The sequence below is a fragment of the Falco punctatus genome (assembly GCF_963210335.1).
Source record: "Falco punctatus genome assembly, chromosome: 5".
Lineage (NCBI taxonomy): Eukaryota > Metazoa > Chordata > Aves > Falconiformes > Falconidae > Falco > Falco punctatus.
In genome coordinates, this window is record NC_137584.1 from 83,174,591 (window position 1) to 83,201,062 (window position 26,472).

Consider the following 26,472-nt stretch of genomic DNA (forward strand, 5'->3'; position numbering starts at 1 on the left):
CAAATCTTTACAAAACCCCAGACCATACAGTATGGAAGACATCCACGTGGAATACCGACTGCTTACAGTAAGAGCAGAAGGCCACGTTGTACATACATCCCCCTTACAACTTGGGAGTAGTACAGTATCAATATTTTAATTTAGGTTAGTATTTTAGCAATGACTTGGCTAATCCACTTCTGGTTTTTGGGGTGCTGTTCCCATTTTCTAACACAACAAAGAAAACCAGTTCAAATGCTGACAGCCCCCAACCTTAGCAGACGTGTGCCTCGTTTTCAGCAGGATCTGGTAGTTCAGTGGTTTCCAAAGAGAATCATCTGCCATTGCCACTGAAAACTGAGCTATGCAGGGTATCAGGTGTGCTGTCACTCTTTCCTGGAACTTCTCGTCTCCTCCAAGTGTATTTTCTAGCTGTGGAAGTAAAAAGCTTGTCAAAGAGATGCAGGCTCAGACAAACCCAGCCAAAAGCATTTCTTCCAGCTTCAGCTTTCAGGTACTCAAGAGTTATGTCAAAGAGCATCAGCAGGAGCACGCTGCTGTGTGCAAGTGCAACAACATGTATGGACCTTATGGAAAGGAGTGAAGATGTTTAGAAGGAGGATAAAAAGAATTAGTAATTTAGAGCCTTAGCAAAGCAGTTAATACTGTCTCCAGCCCAAAGACAATCCCTTTTTGTTCAGGGAGAGGACTGAGGCCTGATAGGTAAAAAAAAAAAAAATCTTTCGGATGGGGGAAAAAAATAATCACCTATTAATTGTTTTTTGTGTGTTTGTCAATACCTGATCAACCAGAGGCATCATCAAGGTTTCTGCTCTTTCCTTACTCAGGAACTTCTGGGTGTCAAAGAGGAAGAGCTTGTGCAGACAGTCGATGGTGAACTGCAACAGCAGACAGCTCTTTTCTGTGCTGTTCTCAGAGTCAAAGAAAGCTTCATCTACATATCAATCAAGGAGAAGAAAAACATCATCAAAAAAATGAAAATAGAAGACACCCCCACATGACAGAAACATTGTTAGTTTGTGAATACAGCTAAAAGATGTACTACAAAGCAATTACGTACTGGTCACTCGGAACAATAAAGTGGATGCAATATGTTATCAGGCTTTTAGCTGATGCCCTAGGCAGGTCTGGCGCTGACATTCACAGTCAGCTGGACATAAAAGAGAACAGCCACAGGCCATAGGGGAAGTGCTTGGCCATACCTGTGGATACAGAGAATTTCTTCAGGTATGACAAAAACGTAATACCTGTTGTGGCCAAGAAAGCAGAGGAGTCTGAATATATCATATGAGAAACCAATGAATGAAAAATAACCACAAAAGCCAACCCCAAACAGAAACAAGTCGCCCTCTTGCCACACAATTTCATTCTCATGGAACTCACTGGGACTGACATTGAAAATTTTCATGTGGTCAAAACTTTGTACTGGCAGCCCAGAGCCCATGGATGAAAAACGTCCTTTGGTTCCATCAGAATAAGAAAGATGCCTTATTTATGAGAGAAAGAAGAAAGAGAGAAATGAGAGCTATGTGCTGTGAAGTAAATCCTGTAAGACGAAACTTTCAGCAATTACCATTAACCTCTTTCAGCAATTAGTTAGCCTGCCAATGCTTCCCTCTATGTAGTAACTGAAAACTTACCAGTTTTAGAAATGTTGACCTGGTTCAGTGTCTCAGCAAATGGCTTCACTAAGTGACCAGCAAACAGGGTGAAGAGACCCTTGAGCTTGTCTGCAATGCAATCTGCTATTCGGTGGAAGGTCAGCAGCCTGTCTGTTAGGGTAGACTCTGTTTTGGACCAGTCAAAGAGCTGAAAGTGAAAGGCAGATTAGTGCTTTCCTGTGTCTGTGCACTGGAAAATGCAAGCATGCTGATGCAGATGCATTATATTCAAACTTCCTACCTTGAAGAAGAGGGGTCTGAAAGAAGCCTCAGAAAGTTTCATAACCATACTTATTAGACAATCAATAATGTAAGCCTCTGTCTTACCAACTTCCTCTAAATCATCCTAGAAAAATTAGAAAACATAACTGCAAGTTTGAAATGTAAGAATTTGAGCTTTCAAAGCACATTTTAACTCTGTTTCAGACTAAATACCTAACCATCATGTTTTCTACTCCAAGAACAATCCCAGAACAGAGTATTTCATATCCAGAATTTTAGAGCACATTATGTAACGGGAACTACTAATACTTTTTTTAAATGACTGATAGAAGCAGTGTGTAGAGGTTGAGTTGCTGCTGTTCATCCCCCTAAACAAGCCACCTGAGCATGCTCTGTTCGGAAGTCCAGGGCTTTCATGAAAAATGCCGTCAGCTCAGCCTGATGGGAGATCAGGTGCTCCTTCTCCATAGTGACAATGTGTTCCTTCAAAATGTTCATCAGGGGACGCAGGCAGTTCTGCCAAAACAAATGCAAAGCAATGCAAAGGCAACGGTGATACTGAACAGTAATCCCAAAACGTAACAAGGGAACGGGATTTTTGCACTGCACACATTTACTCATTAAACTACTGTTGATAAAATAAATCAACTTTTTCCTGTACTTTCAGGGGACTCAAGTTAATGGGATTCCTGAGAATTCTAGCAGATAAATCAAGGCCTTTATAATTTCTCACGCATTTATCATCTAACATGCTAAGGACATTAAAATGGGGCATTTCTGACAGGTCTAACCGCACTGAATCACCACTGTGGTACAAAAGAAAACAGAGATAATAAAAAGACTGTGCCAGGTTTGGCTATGATGGAGTTACATTTTCTCCACAGCTGCTCATGTGGTGCAGTCTTTTAAATCTGTGACCAAACCAACGCTGATAACACGCCGATGTTTTAGCTATTGCTGAACAGTGCTAAGACTTTTTGTTTCTCACTCTGCTGCCCCAGGGAGTAGGCTGGTGATGGGCAACAGGCTGGGAGGGGACACAGCCGGGATAGTTGAACCAAATTTTACGCTGCTTATTCTTCTTTCTTCTCTTTCTTTTCAATTACAATGGAAAAGAATGAAAAAAATACTTACCTTCCGGGTATTTGCCACTTCACTGTAACACTTTGTAACTGCAGGCAAGAGTATTCGGGGAGCAAGCCTTGTAGCTAGGATGGTTTTCAGTGATGTTATGCGTAAGCTTAACTGGGAAGAAGGACCAAACTTGGCCACAATCTTTTCCAAGTGGACAACCTATCAGGAAATCCAACAAAAGTTTGGCATACTTAAAACAACTCAAGAACTTACAGTCAGTGTCTGTTGCAAGTGTCAGACAGGAATTCTGCTGTTCACACCACGTGGAGCACCTTACATTCAGACACCTGTGTACAGAGCTTTGCTGTCTTCAGACGACAAACACTGAAAAAATGCACGGCAGTGGCAGGGGCTCAGAATTACCCTGACTAGAACTGGTAGATACATTTGATGAGATCATGGAATTACAGTAAGATCCTTCAGGATTCATCTCCCTTTCCAAAAAGGCAAACTACAACCTATCAGAGGGAGGAGTAGGAGACGCTCTTATACTCTGTATCTTAGTTGTCTGCATAAGAAGGTGAGTAGAGAAGTAATGTTACAACCTTCCACACAGCTGGCACACACTCCTACTTCAGTTTCAGAGAGATAAAAAGCGATCTCTGTAGCTTCTTCTAGGAACTGGCCAGATCCTGTCCCCCTTTACATACGCGTAGGAATCAGCTCACCTGCAGCAAGCAATCCAAAAGATAAGGACTAAGGAAGTGTGGTAATGTTTCTGCAACCTTCAGCAGAGCAGTGACAGCACTCAGCAGGTAAATCTCATTGGAGACCAGCTCCTTCTTGTTTTTCAAAGTCTTCAACAGTGCTGGCATCAGCCTGTGAATAACCAAGCATAAGTAAAGATGAAACCACTGGCCATTTGGAGACACATCTCCAATACCATAAATCCATCTGCTAAGCCTGCAGCGACAATTTTCACATGAATTTTTACACATGTATTTGAATTCTGAGCTCTTCTGCTATATTTCGGTTTTTTGAAGCTAATGAAGGATATTAGGTTTAGAATCACAGAATCATAGAATGGTTTGGGTCAGAAGGGATCTTTAATGATCACCTAGTCCAACCACCCTGCAATAGGCAGGGATATCTTTCCCTAAATCACACTGCTCAAAGCCCCATCTTTAGTTTAAAGATTCAATGACACTAAGAAACTTACGTTTGTAAATGAGAGAAAACAGACTTAAAAGCAACAAGTTAAGATGCTTGAATTCTTCTTGAGTAGGGAGATTAAAATAATCTAACATGCAGGGTTTCCAACTGTACTCGTTCTCATGTTTTTAAATGCGATCTGTTCTACAGTAAAAATACAGAATATGTTCTGACTTTTCTAAAGCCATGAAGACTGCTTCTCTGTTCACATAGCACATTCTGTAAGGAACTCAACTGGTTACAAAACTCTTACAGTTTCCCCATTAGCTGCTTAGTTCTATGGCCAGGAAGCACCTCCAAGCACCACGAATACCTTTATTATTTTCTATACAAAACACACATGGGCAGACTGCCACTGGGCCTTCATCAGCGTTGCTTCAGTCATGCATTTTAGTATAACTACTTCCTGCTGCAGTTGGTTCTGTTAAAGAGAACCTGACAGTACCTGGGAAGCTGAGGTATTGCTTGGGCTTTCAGCGTACAGGTGACCTCAGCTATACAGAGCAAAGCACTTCCCATCACATTCTTTTCCCCCTTCTCTGAAGAAATCAGATCGATGGCAGCTTTCAGAACAGGTATAAACGGCACTGGGTTTTCTGTGCCAAAACCTTTGCAGAGCAGCTTGAGGCTGAACAAAGCAGTCTGCCTGTTGATGGCTTGCTCCTCCTCTTCCTCCTTTCTTCTACACTGCACAATAGCAATGAGCTCAGGAACTAGCTCTAGGAGCTGCAGGATCTAAGAGGACAAGAGAACACACACATCAGGCATAGAATCAGAAGCTCAGAACCTGCAAGGTAAGTATAAGGCAGGTAGCCTACGTCTCACTGCTCAAGAGCTGCCTGCCAGACCTGGCACTGACACTTGACATCTTCACACCTAGCAAACCACTTCTACATCAACCTCTCTCTGGGAACTTCTGCTAAAGGAACCAGGTTGACCCACTTTGCCTCACCTGGCTCTTCTGCCACTTTGTGCGCTGCTGCACCTTATTGTTCAAAAGGTCCATTGCCTTACGCCTCACAGAGGGGAGCTGATTTGTCATTAGTCCCCTAATTACAGGGATGAAGGTTTCTGTCGGCAATAAAGCATTAACCTACAAGAAAGCACAAAGGAAACAATACCATAAACACTCTTCCATGCACTGTGACATTGTAGCCTCCAAATAAGACAGGCAAACTCTCTTCAACCTCCCACATGGGTTTCAGGATCAAAGAAGAGAAGACAGCCTAGCCATGCTGTATCTGAGGCAAGCAAAAGAACAAAGCAGGTTCCAGTTACAGGACTAATGTATGTTCACTGGCTGCTAACCAGCCATTATCCACTAGCACCGAGCCTTCCTCAGCAATTCCTTCTGTCTACGCTGGTGAGCTATCCCTCCTTACCCTCAAATACTTCTGGAAGTGCCCTGTGCACATACATCATGAAAACTGGAATATGCTTCACAGGCAAAAAAAAAAAAAAAAAATCCAAGCTGTGAAAAGACGTATGCTCCACAGCATGCAATGAGACAGCCAGTCCAACTCTACAAATATCCCTCTGATCAGAAAAAAGATTAGAAAGAAAAGCATAAGGATTTTTTTCTCCATTTAGATTCCATGTGGAAATACACAACGGTTCCATGAGCATTAGTTAAATGATTTTACGAGTTACCAGTGAGAAGTGCTGCCAAAAGCCATTCTTCTCCACCAGACAGTGACACGACTGCTTCCAGCTAGTGGAATACTAACTAGAGGAAATAAGCGTTCCTGATTTCTTTTTCTGGTTGTTCTGTCTAAGCTGTTAGCTGCAGTTACTGAAGTTGTTAGATGAGTTTAAAAATTGATGCACCGGGTACAGAACATCCAATAAAGATGAGTACTAATCCAACAAGAATCCTACAAAGGTTATAATCATACTAACAAGCAAAAGCAGAAATGTCCCACTGCTAAGAGAGGGCTACTGAGACATACTTTATCCAGCATATCATAGGACTTGTTGAGAAGAACCCTCCAAAATTTGGCTGTTGGCTTGTCCACGTTTCCTTCCACTGAAGATGCCACAGTGTTTATATAGCGAAGAACTTCTTCTAATAGCCTAGATGGAAAGGAAGCATCTTTTAGTAAGTAACAAGGACACTGAAGAAGTTATTACTGGAAAGCACAAGATTTCATGAAACAGCAAGAATAAATGAAAATGAAACACTTAACGGAGACACTAGCAGGTCATATCCACATATTAACAAAAAGCAACAAGGACAATCATGTACACATTAAAGAAGTCTACCTAGTACCCCCAAATTAGCATCTACATACAACAGTAGTTCTGAAGATCTCTACTTTAAAACAAGAACAATCTGGGAAGGTACAGACATTTAAAAATGAGCATTTAAGGAACACAGCATTTAAAATAAATCCTACACCCTTTTTCACTTAGAACAAACTCGGAAGTTAAACCTCTGCAAAAGAAACGCTCCATTTTGCATCACTGGCTGTTACAGCTCAAAGACTACAACTGTGATCTGTAATTTTCTTACACCAACATAGGGGCACCTGTGAAAAACATTTTTTCCCCCTATGAATGAAGCGATCTGTTTTGCCAAAAATTTGGAAATCTTTTAGAGACTCCATTATCAATAGCATAATAGTTACAGCCAAGTATGTAAATAAGCACCATCAGAAATACAAAAAGAGTGGATATTGGGCAGAACAATCTTTCAGAAATGAAAACTCCACAGCATGTTAAAAAAAACCAAACCAAACCACAAATAACTTGCATATAATAAATACTGCTTGTTGCCAAGGATAGTATTAAAAGTATCCTTGGGGAGAAAAGTATTCTGATGGGACTACAATTACAAAATACTCCCAGGTTGCAGTAACAGCTAGAAATAGGAGGAGTGGAGCAGATTTAAAACATACCTCTGTTCCAATGTCTGCAGCTCTTCTGTTTCTTCACATTCAACTATCTGATTTAAAAAGGAAGAATGAAAATGTTGTGTGAAACTCACATCCCCTCATTAAGTTAACATCCCAGTATACAAATGTGTTCTGAATGAAATGTCCAGTGACATGGTAATTACGAGTTCCCCACATCTGCACTTCAGCTGTCATTCTAGAAGAAAATCTGAGAATCTTAGGTAACGCAGTCATAGTAGCAAACACATTTCATGCTGGTGGATGATGTTCAGTTAAAAAAATGGGAAGTACTTCCAGCTAGAGCTGCACCCTAAAAGTTGTAACATTTACTTTGTCTTCTGAAAGTTAACAGTATGAACCTCACACAAAACTTGGAGTTATACAGACTGCGAGTGAAATCCCAGACTCCATAAAGCCAGTGGGAATCCACTGGGGCAGGAAATTCACTTTGCTACCTATTCATCAATCACACAAAGGAAGTCTGTCCGGAAAAGCCTTATTAAAAAATAATTTACATCACCAGGAGGTTTTGAAACTGTGTTAATAAAAGTGTCGGCAAGATAGACTGGACAGCGTATTCTTTCATCCCCTCTGAATATTAAGCCATAATAAAAGCAAATTAAACCTCATCTATTACAGTATGGCACGATTACTAACATGTTTAAAAGCAATCTGCCGTTATTACCTTTTTCACAAAACTCTGAGAGGATAAAAGTTGTGACATGAAGGAGACTGACAAGAATTTGAAATGCCGAAGTTGTTTGTCTGAGTGAGACTCCACATTAAAGAGCTGTCCATCTTGATTTTTTAGCTGTGTGTTGCATGTTCTTGACTTTTTCGGCCCAGGATCATCTGTTGAAAACATTCACAAAACAAATTTGCAGCCAAGAGAAAAAGTAATTTGAGTTCTGATTACAGAAATGAAGTAAAACTACAGTCAGATGCCTATAAATGATAGTAATTCTGCTGTATTCACAATCATGTCAAAGTTCTAAAAAAAGATGTTCTGAAGTACCACAGGAGATAAATTTTTCATTTCAACAGCCTCTCAAGAAGTAGTGCCATTTCACTGCCGTTCCACCTGATCATTTTTACATGAAGAATCTTCTTTTTTCTTGGTGCTAAAGTGGTACACTGGCTACAAACATGAGAAACTTTTGAGGCAGGGCCACATACAGTGTGTGTCACATATTTGGGAAAACCGCTTTCAGTGTCAATAACTGGTCCTTCCTGGCTGAGAAAATGTATTCAAACAACAAAAAGAGCACAGCATAACTTTAAAGGGAACAACCCTCACCCACCTTCCCCAATGCTCTTTGAAATAACAGACTAGAAAAGCATTAAAACATACTGTTTAATTATTGCTCCACTACATTGTACTAGAAAGAAATAAAACCTTGAAAAAAAACCCCAAACAAAATGACTGGTAGTCCCTATGATCTTGTCTGCGAGGAATAATAACATTTTATTTCAACTAAATGATTTACTGTACCTTCTAAATGGGACTACTGTTTGATTCTAAGGGCTCAAGTTAAATCTATAATTAAAAGGATTAAAAAAAGTAATCATATCTTAGCCATTTTATTACAAAAAAAAGTAATTACTCTGTTATCACTTAATCTTCTGTCTAGAGGAGTACTAGAATCATGAAATAGTTTGGGTTGGAAAGGACCTTTAAAGGAAGGTCATCTAGTCCAACCCCCTGCAAAGAGCAGGGACATCTTCAACTAGATCAGGTTGCCCAGAGCCCCGTCCAGCCTGACCTTGGATGTTTCCAGGGATGGGGCATCTTCCACTCCTCCAGGCAACCTGCTCCAGTGTTTCATGGTAAAAAATTTCTTCCTTGTATCTAGTCTGAATCCACCCTCTTTTAGTTTAAAACCATTACTCCTTGTCCCTTGTAACAGGAAGGTTTACATGCATTTGCTGGCTCTGTTTGGTGGTTACCTTCTTTGTTCTCTGGCAGCTCTGTCAAGTACTGGATTATTTTCATCATGCTCTGGAACTGAGAACGTACATTAAATTCGCAACAGATGGAAATCCAAAATTCAGTGTCTGCTTCCAGGACAGCATCCTGTTTATGGTTTAGAACAAAAAAATAATTCAAGGATTAAAAAAAAATACTACTAACAATGATAAAAAGACTCAAAACCTCCTGAGTTTGTGCAAATGCCACGGTGAGCTGGATACTCCAGGATTAACGTCAAGGATAACAGCAGCAAGCTTTCGGAGGGAACATCGTTCCAGAGGGTGTAGCAAGCAATTAAATTGCTCCAGCAATGGGGAATTTATAACATTTTTGGGGGAAAACTAAAAGAATTATTAAAGGGATATTGATGAAAAGATCCAGTCTCATCAATATTCCTTTCATAATTCTTTTAGGTTTCCCCATAAACTATGCTTTTACCTAATCTGAGGGCCTGCCAACACAAAAATATAATAGTGTTTTTACAGTGGTCTGTACAGGAAGACCAGTAGCATGTTTCACAAACATAAAAAGAAAAAAAATCCCAACTTTAAAAATACTGAAGCACTTCATAATTAGATTAACAGCTCTCCAGGTCAAGGATTGCTGTACCATATGATCTGATTTATTATTCAGGCTCCAGGACAAAACAATATTGTATCTGCAACACAAATCATTGTCAACATCACCATCAGGTTCTGCTATAGCACAAGCTCAGAGTTAGTTACTTTAGCATAACCTAGGGGCTTGTCTTGCACCGTGAACTGAAAGGGGGAGATCAGCTTCTTGAGAAAAAGTTGACCCCAGTAATCTTCTAACCTTGTCTGTGCTTGACGTCGCAGTCACTGTTTTGGTCACATACTGCTCAAACAGCAGCACCAGGAGAACCCAGAGGAACTTGTCTCCTCCCACTGTAGTGATCAGCTGGGCCAGGATCGGCAGGCGTCGGTGCTCCGGCACATGGGGCAAGGCATCCACAAACACACGGATGATCTTTACCACCACCTCTCCCACACTTCCAGAGGGCTCTGTCAAATCACTGTCTTCAGCCTATGTACAAACAGGTACAACAGTTCAAGCAGTTAATGCAGACAGGTACAAGTTCTTTCTTGTAAATTCAGAAAATGAGAGAAAGCACCGTGTGCCTGATAACAGCATTACTAAAAGCATAATCTTGAGCTGCAGGTAACCAGGTTTCAATCACACAGTTCTTTTTTAGTGTTTAAGGAAAATGTCTCAAATAAAACCAAAAACCAAACAGAAAAAAAAAGGGAAAATTGAAAAAAAAAAAAAAAAAAGAAAAAAAAAGTTACTTGGTATCAGCTAAAACAAGCAGGACGTTTTCAAGGGAAAGCAATGCCACACGCTTCTGAAAACTTTGCCTGCAAGCCTGGTAAGTTAGGCTCTTGGATTCAAAGGCGTACTAAAAATAATAGAAGTAGGCTACATGTTCTCAAGTAAGTAACATTAGGTTCTCCCCACACGTAACAATTGTGTGTGCCATAAATAATTTGTCGCAGAAACTTGTGATGACTGCTATGAAGGGTTTTAAATAGAAAATAAATAAACAACAACAACAACTAAGAAAAAGAGACACAGCAACTTGCTTTCTCTAGCAGAGATCTGCAAGGGGATGCAAAATGTGTATACGTATTAAAAAAACCCAAGAAATCCCCAGCCTGCTGTTAGAAGATGACATTTTCTTCCCAGTTCATTTTCACATACAAAATGTATATGGCATTTTTCATGTTTAACTCTATGAATGATTCTAGAATTAAGATTTATTAGGTGCAAATAAAACCTGACCGAAGAAAAAATGTCCCCTTTGAAAAACGTTGATGTGTTTCTGATTTATAATCATTTATCTAAGGTGTTCACACAAAAAGAAGAAAACCCACACAAACACCAGCTGGAAGAATAAAAGCATTTGTCAAATATTTTACCTTTCCACTTGCTTTAGACCATGTCTACTATTGATATGACCATGACGTATTATTATAGGATTAATCACCTTCTCGTTACTTCCAGTGGTTCCTCTCTGCTGAACTTGCCTGCCATCTTTATGATGAAACACCTGAACTATGTTTCAGGTCCTCTTTAGGTACAGTTGTGACACTGTTTTGGGTAAACCATTTATAAAGTGCAGGAGCTCGTAAGATTAAAAGAAGCAGTAGTCTGATACCCTTAAGAGGTGGTCAGAGGAGGTCCGTCTGTTAAAGTAGTTATTATATATAACCTAGTATAGATCTAAAAATAATCCTAGAATAGGCTACAGTTTATTCTACCACTGATACTCTAAACCATCTACTCAATTAGTAATCTTATTGTTCACTTTTTTCTACTCCTTTCATTAAGTGGACAGATTTACCTGTATAAGAGCAGGAATAACCATCTGAACTGTCTTATTAATTACTTGGAATGTGTAAGAATCATCCAGACGCAAGACATTTGCTCCCATGAATGTAAAAATGGGCATAATGTTATGGAGAACTTTATCCTGGAAAAAAAAGACAGATGAGATTAGTTGATTTTTTGAACTGTGCTGCTCTGCGTATAATACCTTAAGGCATTTCTCCTTCCCATAAATGCCAGTAGATTCCTATAGAAGAAAATGGCAATCATTAGAATCTTCCAGAATTTCCACTAAACTAATTTTAAATGTATAGTGTCCCTTAAAGCTATTTACATGTGACTGTTAAAGAGTTCTAAATATTATTTAGAAATCAAGATACACTTCTAAGCAAATAATTAAAGAGTGGAAATTGCAAGTTTAGTCTGATCCAACACCTAGTGATCTTCCACTCAGTGCCATGGTAGTTACGACAAGCAAAAGCAGCTGTGGGGAGACTTGCAGAAGCACAAATGTTAAGTGTGGCACAGGTTCCAGTGATTTTAGTATCTTGCCCACCCACTCTTTTTACATCTGTAAAACATCTGTGATATCTACAACCATACAATGAAAACCAGCCACGCTCATTTTAATTTTTGGCTTTTTTTTAGGCTAGACTGTAATCACAGTAATTGATTTTAAGAGAGCTGGATTAGAGGTGTCACCTAACTCGAGAGTTAAGTTTCCGAGATATTGCCAGAACTTAGAGCAAGAAGTTATGGGCACATTTTTCATTCGGTTTTAGTGAACTGAAAGAGTGTTCTAGATTTAAAAGTGAGATTCATACAAGATAGCTCCTTGTATTCTGACCTTGAAAATCTTCTAATGACCAATACTACTGTAGAATAAAAGCTTGGTTCTATAGCAGGTGATGGCAGTAAGATGGCAACAAAGAACCACCACCCCAACAATAAAAAAGCCAAATCCTCCACAAATTTGTCAAAAACATTAGTTTTACGTTTTGGGGAAAATGGTATCTTTCCAAATGTGTGGAGAAAGTAGTGAGGTAAAGATAAAGACGCAAAATGAGTTTGATAGGTCTGGACACATTTTGCTGCTTTTATAGTTTCAAAGCAAAAGTATCTTACTTAGAAGAGTGAGTGTTCAATTTTCAACCCATAAAAGAAAAGGCCTGTTTTTTGGTCAATTAAAATCAGGTCAACCTAGTTTTACCATCAACTACAACTACATTTCTCAGTGTTGTATTCTCACAAGTACTTATCTTGTACATGTGCTGTTGGGCTAGACTCTTCCTATAAAAAAGCAGGGGAAAGAAGAAACAATGCACAAGAACTTTGACCACAGCGGGAAGGTGAAGCAGGGCTGCTGTCAGAAAGCTTCTTCCATTTCTAATGTGCTTCACTGAAATTCATAAATGACAAGTGGCCAAAGCATCAAGACAGAGGTTTGTTTTAAATTTAAATGGAATAGAAAGCCCTAAAAGGACAGGGAGCCTGTAAATTTTGCCTCTTGCTCCTGTCAGAAAGTTCCTCCCAATAGAACAGCTCTATACATGTTCCTCACTCTACCCAATATTTGGAACCTGAAGAGAAGAGCCAACATAAATTTCAGGTAGTACTTACGGGAAACATGCCAGCAACAGCACCAAGGAGCAGCAGTGCATGGTGGTGTGTCTGGGGCATTTTAGAAACTCTGATGCACTGAACGATCACTTCCACGTTGAATTTTTCTTTGTCAAGGGTATCTGCAAGTAAAAAATATTCACTCATTAACACTTTCATGGTTAACCATGTAGGAATAAACGGTACACTCAAACACTGGTTTCAATTTGGAATCCACACCTAAGGGACCTACAAAAAATTACTAAGAAGGCAAACTTATATACCCTATAGAAGAATCTCTCTCTCCTCAACAATACCACATAAACTGAGAGAAGGAAAAAGTTAAGAGGCCATTATTTTAACGCTGTACTGGTGAGACAAGTACCAAGAAATGAGCCTGGCAACTTTTACCTGCTGGGATCTTGCTACCATCTGAAGACAACTTCTGACAGATGTTCAGCAGGCAGCTGAGGATTAGCTGCTTTGTATATTCCATATTTTCTTCTTCTGATTCCATAGGCTCCAGACATCTATACATTCAGGAAAAAAATCAGAAATTGAAACAGGAGACAAAAAATAAGTGATCAAACCACATATTAAGATAGAAATAAGAAACTGCAATCTTTATTCTACAGAAGCTCTAAGCTGAGGCATCTAAAAAGTGTTTGCCAAAACATGTCTCTTCTTTGTTGCTTTCAAATACATCAGCTGGTCTAATAAAAGACATTTATCAATCCACTGTCGAGAGTATAAGATGATTTCCTGAAATATGATTGCCAGTCTATGTGAAGGCAAGTTATAAGGAAAAAAGATAAATACCCAATCTACGTGTAAACTTTCCTAAGTGCCTGGAGACAGGGCTGGCAGGAAGAGCCATAGTTTTCTTAAGTTGTACTGGATGAAGGCTGATCCACAATGTTTTGGGAGGAATTTTAAATCTTAAAAGTATTATAATAATAGCTCTGCAGAAGACAAAAGTCCTGTCAATTGTGCCAGTTTTAGCACAGGTGTCATCCTTCTCAGCAATCCCAAGCCGTCCACTTGAGAAACCTAAGAAGCTATGCATCAGGTAAAAATCTTAAGCCCATCACATTGTTTAAAGGGTAAAAAGGTCACAACAACTTCACATTCCCCTTATCTGGTTTACCTAAAAGAAATTCAAATAAAAAAGGCAAGCTAAGCTACAAACATGGCAACAAAGCAGAGAGAAAGTAGCCCATAGTTTAACATTTGACAGTGTCTGCTGCAGAAGAGGATGCTGAAGGACTCGTGTGTTATGGAGGCACGATTACCGGCTTAGCAGGTTAAAAAGCGCAGGTACCAATGCCTGCGGACGTCTAAGTTTCTTCTTATGCTGCAGTAACTCCAGAATAAGCATAACCCTCTGCCAGCTGAAGTGGCTTGTTTCCGGTGCCAATTCTGCATCTTGAGGCTTTCTAAAATGATAAGGCAAACAATCAGGATATACATTTGCAAAGAAAATAGTACAGTGTTTCAGACTGCAAAAACAATCACATTTTCTTTCACACCGTGATATCCTTTACTGCTTCTCCTGGGAGAGGTGGCAATGAGAGGTGGCTTTTGGTTGAAGCAGCAACACTTTTTAAACAACCAACAGAAAATCCAGACCAAACTTGAAAAAACAAACAAGTATAGCACGCCTTCTGAGTATACAAAAATTCTACACAATGAAGCAGACTTCTGTGGAAAAAAAGGAATATCTATTACCAAGTCACTGTCCAAAGGCTGATTTGCTTGCCTCTTCAGACCTACTAGGTGCCTAACCACTGACTGTGCAGGCAACGGGGGTGTGTGCAAGCATGTGTTTATCAACTCTGACAGTTTACAGATGGATCAGTCTAACGGGTTATGATTGTTAAAAACCGTCAAGTGAAGGAAAATAAAAACAGGTATTGTAGGTCAAACCAAGGAAACCAACTCAGTATCCCGTTTCAACAATGGCTGACAGCTGATGCTTAAAGGAGAAGTACAGTGGGCAGAACAGATCCTTCCTTGTAAGAATGGAGAGAAGAAACAAGACAAAGAGATCTAAAAATTAATGGTTATATTAACATTTCAACTGAGAAAAAATACTGTTTTTCAGTCAACTAACAGTAACATTTTGATGAGCATCTGTAGGCTTCAGTCATGTATATGTAATTTTTCCATACATCTTTACTACTAATCAAGATTAATACCTACAAAAATTAGTCTTGTTCAACTATGTCCAGCTAAATTCTATAAGAGCAAATGTCAACATTAAAACTACTGGATTTTTTTTTTTTTTTAATTTTGACTGTAGTTGCCTCAGTTCTGCAACAGCAACATGAGTTGGTGTTCTCCTGCCAAAAGTAGCTCTGAGTTATTTTATTGTGCAGGGGAAAAGAAGAAATACATGCTTATGCTTTCAATACAAACTATGCAACACAGTAAAACAAGTGGTATTTTCAAACTGGACAGATAATATTTTTGGCTTACTAGTTATTTTACCTCTGTTGCTGCATTTTCTGCCTTCTAGTTTGCTGAACAGTGGCCAGACTTTTGGTTTTCTCAGGAGGTTCCAGTTCATCGACAATCTGCTCAGCACACACTGAAATCTGAAACAAAGAACAATAATGCAAGTACCAGTGAACATTGTGTCATATCGCATATCTATGCCCCCCTCTTTTTTTTTTAAAAAGATCCCTTTCATGCACATGAGTATATAATTCACATTTTCAAGTCATATCCTGAAAATTATAATCAGTGCAGCAGAAAGAAGTGACTTCTGCTGAATTCACTCCAGTAGCATAGTAAATGACTGATGCATGGCTTTTAAAGAAATACCTTCTAAAAGCAGTCATTTAACAAATTTTTCATGCCGTGAACACAAGTGTATTCTGTGAAAAGTAGTTTCCAATTCCTTTCATGTTATGAATGATATAAACAAAGAACGTTACTGAATGTAGCAACACAGAACCACCACAACAGGTTTGAACGTATTTCTGTGTCCTGGAGTTTGCCACTTACCCCTTTAAACACACTGCTAATTGTCTGGGCACAAAGTGGGTTCTTACAGTTTAACAGTAAGTCAAACAATACTTTCAATAGCTTCTGTTGCACCATCCCATCTGATGCAGCTGCAAAGAATGGTTTAGTAATCTACAAAAGGGAAAAAAGAAAAAATGCAGAGACGTTTAATGTAAGAGGGTAACAAAATCACAAGCTACGGAACTTAGGTATGTCAGATTACGTATGACACCCAATCACAGATGCATGTTAGTTTGAATATGTATCATGAAAGTCTGGATATTAACTATGTCTTTGTACATATCCAGGAATCGTTAGATGCAAAACATGTATTTGTGAAATACCCATCAGACGTACTGATACCTGAAATTTTTCACACAGCTTGCCTGGTGGGGGGAACAAACTTGCTGTTGCCAGCCTTTCGTAAATATACACTAATACCTGGCTAAATAGGCCTGATTTGTAGCCTCCTTCAAATGAGACTACTTCTCATCTACTGTATTTTCTTGACAATTTTTCCTCAGACGAAAAACAAGGAGTAAAGCTCCCGTCTGACTGACAAAAGCTGAGGACAGTCAAACAGTAGTATCTACAGGCAATGATACAGGTATTCAGCTGTACAGTATTTCGATTCTATACTTGTCAAAATGCAAACATAAAGCATGCAGCAATTTCTCCTTCTGGTAAGTTTAAGAAAGTTTTGCAGCCTGTTTAGATGTTTCAAGGACACTACGGAGACCTTGAAAACTTGTACTAGAAGAAAGACAGGTCAAAAGCTAGGGACACCTTCACACAGAGTCCTTGTAAATCCATTCCTAAACAATGTTATTTACTTTAAGCATAAAAATAAAGATCTTTCATAAAGTCATACCTGCCCAAGTGCTGTGATCTGAAATGATGGAATTTCTTCATAGATTTTCTTGGCAGCATGCATGCTTTTGATAAATAAATCCAGACTCTGCTGATTTTTGCACAAAAGAGGTGCTGAATATTCATTAAATTTTCCAAGGATGAGATGCAGGAGAACAACTTCATCTTTCAACATTGCCTCAGGTTTCTTAAAGACCTTCTCTAGCAACCGGTCTAGTGCAGGCAAGAGGTGAGAAAGAATCATCTGCAAACAGGAAATTCGTAACAGAAGTTTTTATCTGTCCTCTTTTTAACAGACTTCCAATAGCACAGCTTCATTTTACTGCTACATCCCCTCTCTGGTAACACACTGCATATAGTATTTTATGCAACAGTTATTCAAGAGGAAAAATACAAGAATGTTTTGGAGATTATGATGAGTACATGCTCATCTGCTACTTTTCTCCTTCGCAGAGTAGTAGTTCATATTTTTAAAGTACAGAGAAAAGGCAATTTTCTTCACCTATTTATGACTGCTGTCTCTTACAAAACCCCAATGAGGCAAGAACAGTCATCCTCTATGCAGTTCACAACCCTTTCAAGACACGTGCAACTGAACAGAGCATAAAAATTCATAATCATTCAGTTTTTGAACACTGAACTCATATTCTTCCAGAACTTAGAGAATTCTGAATAAACTAGATAAGAGAAGGTTAATATATACAAATACATTACAGTTCTGTACAGAAAACTCTACATACACTGGTATCTAACCAAGGTAATAAATTTCCTCTGGAAGAACCTTTTTCTGAAACAGTATTTTTCAGTAACATAAGAGAGTTTCCTTAAGAACTCCAGTGCAAAATTGTATAGCCCTTACATTCCTGGATAGAGCATGCAAATATTTTATGTTTCGCTAAATCATACCTTGCAGCACTACTGCATATTATTAGAGGTGTCAACTTAATGCCTAATAGTCTTAATACATTATGAAGTTATTTAACAACATTATTATGAAATGAAATTTGTTTTCAGCATTTCAAACAAGTGCAGAACCCATAAAACAACTAGAAAGGCGGCACTTACCTCACCATGGACTTCATGAAGAATTTTCATTAAGTTTCTTGCAATATATGATGGGAAAATAGGGTTCTGTACACCATCAAGTATGTTTTCCAAAGCCTCCAACAATTTTTTCTTCTGGGATTTCTGTTTTGGCTGTGTCTCAAGCTCCTCAAATAGAGTTTCCATAATCTAGTTCATTAACAAAGTGAAAATTAAGTTCCTTCTCTGCAATAAAAATACCTTAGAACAATGCTTATTCAATGCTTTCATAATAATGCAACCTAGATACAAACAGAATTCTTAGCTGTAAAATAACGTTCAGCTGTAAAAAAAAATACTTCTGATTTGACTGATAGTCTCAATTATTTGTGTGATAAACCACTTGAATGTTTTTATAGTCCTTTAAAAAACTACAGAAAAAAATCAGCCTACTATAGTATACAAAGACAATGAACTTTCCCAATTAACTTGATTTCTTTTAGAAAAGATGAGAGCTCACAGCAGCAGACAAAACTTGTATTAATATACATCTTCATGTAAAAAATACCTGTGTTATGTATGTACGGTCAGATATGATCTCTTCCGTCTTTTGCTCCAGATGCTGAAGAACAGGATGAAATAGAGACTCCTTTACACCTCTCAAGGAATGAAGGCAGTTGAGAGCAGCCCTTCGAACTTCACTCACAGGACTACCCAAGTTAATTAGCAAAGATATCACCACTGCAAAAGAGTGAGGGAAGGAAGGAGGAAAAGACAACAGTATAAAGTGAGTGGTCAGAATTTTACTGTATCTGTCCCTGAAGAGGCCTTTGGAATTAAACTCTTTCCACTGTAAACCTTTAAACTACACAAAACCAACATGAATCTCACAAATCCACAACTCTGAAGTTCTTCATCGCAGTCTTGATATTTGTGTTTAAGCTCAGAGAGTTCATATTGTTACTGGCTGTCACACCCTTACACTGCACAGAACGTAAGGTGCTGTAACTGACCTCTTCAGTATAGCAGTGTTTAACACTTCTAAAATTTAAAAATTAAAATTAATTTAAAAATTAAAAAAATTAAAATTAAATTGGTTTCGCCTACTTCCAAGCTTGGGCTAATAACTGCAGCAGTGAATCAGCAACAGAGAAAGCTGTCTCAGCCTAGTGTAGCTGAACATGAATAAGTATAGATACCCTTCATGGTATAAAACATAGTAAAAATTGCACAAAACCAAAATCCACTGTGATTACATCGTAAGATGAGAGACAAATACTGTTTTACTTTACCTGGAGATGATGGTGATAGCAGCTGTTTCTTTTTTTGATATGTCTGTGATTCAAGCAGTGCATAGCCAATATATAGCGCTTGAGTCTGTAGCATTGCATTGACTTCATAGTTCAGATGATTTGAAAGGTTATAACTGTAAGTCCATAAAATGGAAAGGAATTTGAAGAGAAACTCTGAATCTTTTAGATGTACCTTAAATTTAACAAAACAAAAAGAGAAAAGCACTTGTTTAACAACTTAATTTGGCAAACTACTACTCACAACATCTGATCAACCACCCAGATCAAAGGAGTACACAGAAAGAGAACTAAAGAGTCAGCAACAGTGTCCTTTGGGAAGAAAAAGTTAAGAGATGATGCTTTTGTGTAAACAGTACTTGCATGTGTATACAAGTCTACATGTTTCTTAACGGCTGGATTGCTTAGTTTAACAGATAACTTGTAGTCTGTAGGTATGTAAATACAAGGGAATTTTTTTTAGATCATAAGAGACTGAAAGCACATCCATATGAATATTTGTATATTATGTCAAACGTGCAACAAAACTGTTATATACAAAATAAAGAACTTCTATTTTTCTGTCTTGTACAGCAGTAATCGCAATATTAAAAGTGCTCTAAGTAATCCCTGACTTTTTCATCAGTCACACAAAGTGATTTTCAGAAGTCTATAAACAAGCATCTCAGGATGGCTAGGCGTCTGATTTCCTTGTACAGCACAGCTTTCTGCATGGTCTCTTCACGCTAAACTCCATTCTTCGAATTTGTCCTGCATTGGTTTTATAGGCTTTACAGTAACAGAGCGTGGACCAAAATTAACAAACTTTGAATCATAAGCGCATCACTGACCATCGCAGATGCAGGTCAGACCACCTTCTCCCGCCACCCCCAATAGTAATAGCTGCTCCAAGAGGATTCAGTTCAGTTTTTCCACACATCTACATCCAATTACCTTAACTTTGTTTCAAGACCTTTCTGCCAAAATGTAGTGAGGATAGCTTCTGATTTTGAAGCACTTACACTGTCTTCTAATAGTATCCCAAATCACTTTAAAGTTCTTGCTCACTACACGGTCTGGCACTAGCTAGCATGCTTTCTGTCTGCAAGGTGCTCTCTGGAATCCAAAGAGCTCCTCATTCATCGTACACAAGTGCCCACTCAACATCTCCCAGACTGAACGCAGCTTGCCAGAAAAACCCATATAGCTTCTGACATACACTTGCCTGTTCTCTTTTCCACAAGTCCACCAAGATCTAGATTCTAGTTGTATTAACTGTTCTAGAGTGGGCAAAAATAACTGTCTTGTGCCTTTCAAGTTAATACCCTCACAATCGGAGACAGCAGAATTCCACAAGTGAAAGAAGCAAATTTTTACTGCAGCTGTTGCCTTCACTAGGTCCTAGGACACTACTAACCTTCTGTAGTCCCTCATCTGACCTTCTCTGTGCAGTATGACCCACCTTGCTCAGTCAAAAATCCCACCAAAATAACATCCTTTCTTCCCTGCTGACGACTTTTAACTAGCCAGGCACTAAATCGATGTATTTAATAGCTCAGTATCAGTACAATTTCACCAGATCTCAGAGTGACTGATAATGAAACAGATTTATATACAAGAAATAACTTCAGAAAAGTTTTGTTATGAAATTTTTGCTATTCTTTCCTTTGTCTGTGTTTGTCATGTGGTGTTCTTGCTGAAACAGCATCAAATTCCAGTAACAGCAACCTTGTGTCAATTACTTGCTTCTCTTTTCCTCAGAATGTACAGTTATTAATTACTCCCTACGAGAATCCAGACCACCCAAATCCCTTATTCTCTTCAAAAAAATGTATCACTTGATGTGGGTGAGAAAACATGAGATGATGTTATAAGGAAACATGCAGTGTCCTCTGGAAGTTTTCCTTTCAATTTTTGTATTTAAAAACTTACAACATTTACAGAGCAACTGTTTGCTTTGCTCCCAGACAGGATTAAAACTTTTAGCTCAAACTTCAAGCTCTTGACCTTGTACTGTAAATCAGTGTTATATTTTTACTTTTGCTTCAACTGGTCCATTTATTCTTTTTTCACTTTAGTTTTCTACTATTACATTTAATAAGGGTTAACTAATCAGGTGAAGCTTAGCCTTCCATCTGCTAACAGTACTAGCGTGCCACAAGCGGCGCTGCATGATCAATTCTCCATTTTTCTCAGTTTTCCTTAGAATAATGTAACTGCATAATAGTTGATGACTAGTAACTCCAAGCAAGAAAAGCAAAAATAATACCTTTAGTAAGAGATTCATTAGTGCTCTGTATTGAACAGCATTGCTTCCCTCACTAGCTCCACAGACAAGTAGGTCAAATAGCCCCAAAAGGAGGTGCAGGTAGTCTTGGCTATCTTGATTCAGAGATTCAGGATTCCACCAAGTTTCCTCTAAAAAATATGGGTTATAAATAAGACACAGTGGATGCATATCAACACCTTCAAAAACCAAGAGAAAACAAACATCTCTAGTTAAAAGAAGACAATACATTTGGCTGATTTCATGTTCACAAGTAAGTAATCTTTGCAGACCTGTATAACAACAAAGGAAAGTGGTCAGGGAAGCAAGGCTTGCTTGTTGCCAACAACTTTTGAAGACAAAAAAAAATTAACCTTCCTTCTTCACTCCGCTGATATAAAAGACAGTCAAAAAACCACCTACCTTTTGAAAAGGAGAGAGGAGGCTTTAGGCCATTAATGAAGTTTTTCAGCAAGAACAGGAACATAGCTGACTCCTCTGCATGAGCAGTCTGATCACTATTGAGCTTTTCTATATACGCAATTAATAGGTCCTTAGGCACCAAAGTTTCCTCTATTGTTTCAACAGACCATTTTAGGGGAGTTTCCTATAAATGAAAATTCATTTATGTATAGCGTCATAATTTCATCCAACAGAAGACAGAAATCTAGCACTAAAATTTAGCAATATTTAATTCCCAACCTCAGAAGAGGTATTCTTATGAATTACACGTCTGATTTCACGTTTAAGCTTGCATCTGCAGTTTTAAAACCTATGCCAGCCCTTACTACCTTAATTAACAGTGTACCTAAGTAGAGGTAACAGAATAGTTAACGACCAATCTCTAAAATATCTTTTCAAAGGGATTAGGAGTTACAGCATTTTGTGGACATTCTGTTTAATCCTCTCATCTAGCTGTTCCAGCAACATAATTCATATCTTTCAGATATTTGTATATATAAAAACTCTTTAATGGAATAATCTGACGTCAGAATTTCTAATTACCATGTATCGCTATGTGTCTGTGAGGAGGTACAGAAGCACAGCCCTGCCTATGAAGGTTTCTGACAAAAAAAAAAGCAAACTATTTCAACAAAATCAATCAAGAAAACCCCAGTAGGCAGTCTGCATAAAAATAAAGCAAAAAAAGGTAGTAGAAAGATGCAGAAATATGCTTCCTGAACGTTGTTCCTGCCCTCTATTGGCTCCTCCTTCCACCTGCATGTTACCCCTCAACAAGTGTCAATACAAGTGCTTATGGAGCTGCATAAATAACCAAAACCCAACAAATTCAGGAACACTTTCAATATTGTTGCAAGGACTTGCCTGAGGTTGCAATTTGTAGAATCACAGAATGGTTTGGGTTGGAAGGGATCTTTAAAGATCATCTAGTCCAACCCTCCTGCCATGGGCAGGGATATCTATCACTAAATCAGGTTTCTCAAAGCCCCACTTAATCTGACCATGAATAATTCTAGGGATAGGGCATATACAACTTCTCAGGGCAACCTGTTCCTGTGCCTCACGACCTCATAATAAAGAATTTCTTCCTTACATCCAACCTAAATCTACCCTCTTTCCGTTTAAAACCACCTGCCCTTGTCCTGTCACTCCAGACCCTGGTAAAAAGTCTCTCTCCATCTTTCTTATATGCCCCCTTTAAGTTGGAAGGCCGCAAAAAGGTCTCCATGGAGTCTTTCCTCCTCCAGGCTGAACAATCCCAATTAAGCCTCTCTTCACAGGAGAAGTGTTCCAGCTCTCTGACCATTTTCACATCCCTCCTCTGGAACCGCTCCTAGCACAAGCTCTTTTTCATACTCGGCTGCATTTCCTTCCTTCTCCTATTGAACAAGCCAGCAAAACCTTTACTCAATGACTAAAAGCCCTGGTATTCCTAAGCCAAACAATGGGTAGCTGGCAGAAACGCCCCAAACTTTATGCCAAGCCCACAGCACTGAAACATTGAACCTGCTGGTGGGATGCCAGCCTAAAGCTCTGGAGTTCTTAAATTTTTAATGCAGACTCACTAGAGTGGTAAAATGTAAGAGCAATTCTTTATGGCAGCTTCTAGTACTGCTGCCAAGTGTGGGTTTGCTCTGAAAACAAATGAAGGTGACATTTTCAGTCCTTCTCAAGGTTTCTGAAGTTCTTGTCCTCCAATAAAAAAAAATAAAATTTCTCCATTACATAGAAAATGCCCTCTCCAAACTCTTTACATCTTACCTCTGCAGGATCACAAGTACTGAGGCTTTTTATTTTCTTATCCAAGAAACAGAAGACTCTGATAGCCACTGAAAAATAACTTTCCTTCATCTGTGTATTGCAGCAGCACTGAACAAGCACTGAACCAATTAAATGAGTAGTTACTTTCTGCCTCACACTGTCAGATTCCGTCTCAGCAACAAGTATCAGATCATCAACCTTAGAAAAGGGAGTGAAGGGAAAATAACAAAAAGTCTGTAAGACATGGGACTTCACTATAAGTTTACACCATTTTTCATATACATGTTCAATTAAATCACTGTTACCTTCTGTCATTAGTAACAAGTTATTGTCTGCTGTAATGGTATGCTTTGGAACCTGGGAATGCACAAACATTTATTTCTAGGAACTATGCACAGGTAGACTTCTTTATTGCCCAGAATTTTTTTCCAGGAAAATAAAAATTCCTGGAATTTAGTTATACTGACCGTCTGTCCAAATAGTTAATAGCTTTACTGTTTCTTTTCCTTATGTTAAGGTTTCATCTAGATTGTATCGGAGTTTGCTATTCTACATATATATATATATATTTGCTTAGTAGCTTAATAATACATACTAATGCTAAGAATAGCACATACAAACTTCTATATCACATTTGCTCTACTACAGTGACCCCCTGGAAAGTGATGTCTCTTAAGGTTAGGGTAACATGGTATGCATACCATTTGCAATAGTAAGGAAGGATCCCCTGAAGTCATGTTTTCAGAAAACAGCAGAATCATTTTCTCGCTGGCCACTCCTATCAGCTCTGCAGACTTGCTAGATTTAATTGCCTCTTCAAGAGCTATACCAAGGAAAATAATAATTAACAGACAATCTAGGTATACAAATCACATATTAAAACACGGGTGGCTCAATAATATTTAGAAACAGTCAGAAACATACTAGACAATTTCTTCATCTTTTCAAAGAATTTTTTAAAGAACTCCATGCACACTTAGAGCATAATAGCTTGTTAATGACAGCTACTCTCCTTCAGTAAGTGTTTAGGTTCAGTAAGAACAACATCCTAAATTATTACAATTTTTCTTTTACCAAATTAGTTAAAATTAATGCTTTACCTTCTGGCCAGCCTTTCAGTAAAGGGTGTAAGGAGCAGAGATCAGACTCTGACAGACAAACAGCCATTTTCCAATCTGAAGATTTTGAATTCGCATTAGTGATTACCATAAATGGTAACAACTGCATCACTGCTTCATCTAGTAGTTCTTTTTTCCCCTTCAAAATTTCTTCTTTTACTAAAATTTTTATTGCTCGCTCCAGAACCTTGTACCTAAAGGAGAACAAGTCATGTTGAAAACCCACGGCTCAATCACACCAGCAACATTTCTTTGATTTGTTTTCCGTTTTCCATGGCAATTTTCTGAATCCAAATAGCAGTGAGAACAAATCAAGGAATTCATGGGAAGTGGTATGCAAATAATTCAACATTTCTTTTGTAGCTTAGTACAGATATGGTGTAAAAAAAAAAGTAATTGATGTGAAAAAGTTTAAAAGTATTCTTTAGAGTTACTTTTTAAAAATTTAATTTATTCAGCAAGAATGCAGACTGAAAAAAGGCACAAACATACCACTTTCCATCCTTTGAAAGATCAGCTCTCTGGAAGATGTTCAAAAGACTTGATACTATTACTTCTGGATTGATGTGTTTCCTGAAAATCTAAAAAGTAATCAAGAAAAAGGAATGAAAGTGTAATAAGATACAAAATAATTTACCATTATCATAATGGAAAAAGCTTCTGCTATACCGAGTGGAAACAGAGACCAAACATCACTAATTGCATTCCTATTGATGATGATGTAATGAAGATATTATCAGGGTGAACAGAAGTTACAAGGCTGCCCACCATGCCCTCTTGAAATGCTGAAGTACGGAGAATTTATTGAATGCAGAAATGATTTGTAAAATTGATAAACAACGAGAAAAATGCTTTAAACAAGAATGCTTTTACTTTACATACCACCTGTATGACAAAAATACAAGGAACATTAACAAAAGATACTGAAGTCTAATGAAGCACTCACGTGCTTCTATTCCTGTTTTTTAGTGATTGAGAATGAACGAACACACAAGACCAATTTTACTACCACTACTAATATTCTCCACCACTACTCAGCAGAAGCAATAAAGACAGACTGTTACTCTAGCTGGAAACAATCAGTACAATGCATACCAGAGCCTTATCCAGTAAACCTGAGCTGGAGTTTAGGACTTGGCCGCTATCAACTGACCAAATGACTCTCATACGGAAAAACTCAACTGAGCACTTCTCACTAGCGTAATGACTTGTCACTGCACCATTTTCTATCCAAAAGGCAGATAACATGACTTGCATTTTTATAGAAAAATGTACAGGATAAGCAGGAATCACACTTCAAATAATAATCAAAGATTAAAATATACTTTAGTAGCTACATAAAAAGATATCAATATTCAGGTTACCTTCAAACACTTTGGGAAAGATCAGGAAGCAGAAATTTGGGGGGAATTGTGAGGTGGTAAAACCCACAAGCCTCTTAAATTTGTGCTGTTTAATCCTGCTAAAGGACAAAAGCTGTACACGAAGGACATGAGTAGAAGGGCAATTACAAAGAATACATTCCAGACACACATATTCTAAAATCTCACCTGACATATCAAAAAATAGACACTTACCTCCAAAGAACTGAGAGCAGACATTACAACATCTCTGTTGTCATCCTTGAGCCGACCAAAAATTGCTTCTTCTATGAAGGACTGATCAAAGCCTTCCTGAAAAAATAAAGGATAAAA

At 38.3% G+C, this 26,472-nt stretch overlaps 1 protein-coding gene across 2 annotated transcripts in view; it reads right to left on the reverse strand.

Moving 5' to 3' along the window:
- The window catches only part of HEATR1 (HEAT repeat containing 1), a 38,686-nt gene that overhangs the window by 1,198 nt on the left and 11,016 nt on the right, over positions 1-26,472 (reverse strand). For both annotated transcript variants that reach the window (XM_080389102.1, XM_080389103.1), the window contains 31 exons: positions 26,356-26,451; positions 25,271-25,359; positions 24,761-24,972; positions 24,362-24,483; positions 23,661-23,858; positions 21,861-22,044; positions 21,441-21,589; positions 19,175-19,367; positions 18,451-18,623; positions 17,925-18,092; positions 16,861-17,103; positions 15,990-16,121; positions 15,471-15,577; positions 14,273-14,416; positions 13,392-13,510; positions 13,002-13,123; positions 11,398-11,526; positions 9,849-10,079; positions 9,011-9,137; positions 7,749-7,915; positions 7,067-7,113; positions 6,119-6,242; positions 5,122-5,262; positions 4,615-4,904; positions 3,686-3,836; positions 3,018-3,176; positions 2,265-2,399; positions 1,903-2,007; positions 1,641-1,809; positions 780-934; positions 253-411 (listed from right to left, as the gene is read on the reverse strand). In XM_080389102.1, the coding sequence (XP_080245228.1) occupies positions 253-411; positions 780-934; positions 1,641-1,809; positions 1,903-2,007; positions 2,265-2,399; positions 3,018-3,176; positions 3,686-3,836; positions 4,615-4,904; positions 5,122-5,262; positions 6,119-6,242; positions 7,067-7,113; positions 7,749-7,915; positions 9,011-9,137; positions 9,849-10,079; positions 11,398-11,526; positions 13,002-13,123; positions 13,392-13,510; positions 14,273-14,416; positions 15,471-15,577; positions 15,990-16,121; positions 16,861-17,103; positions 17,925-18,092; positions 18,451-18,623; positions 19,175-19,367; positions 21,441-21,589; positions 21,861-22,044; positions 23,661-23,858; positions 24,362-24,483; positions 24,761-24,972; positions 25,271-25,359; positions 26,356-26,451 (4,740 nt within the window). The remainder of the gene's footprint in view (positions 1-252; positions 412-779; positions 935-1,640; positions 1,810-1,902; positions 2,008-2,264; positions 2,400-3,017; positions 3,177-3,685; positions 3,837-4,614; positions 4,905-5,121; positions 5,263-6,118; positions 6,243-7,066; positions 7,114-7,748; positions 7,916-9,010; positions 9,138-9,848; positions 10,080-11,397; positions 11,527-13,001; positions 13,124-13,391; positions 13,511-14,272; positions 14,417-15,470; positions 15,578-15,989; positions 16,122-16,860; positions 17,104-17,924; positions 18,093-18,450; positions 18,624-19,174; positions 19,368-21,440; positions 21,590-21,860; positions 22,045-23,660; positions 23,859-24,361; positions 24,484-24,760; positions 24,973-25,270; positions 25,360-26,355; positions 26,452-26,472) is intronic.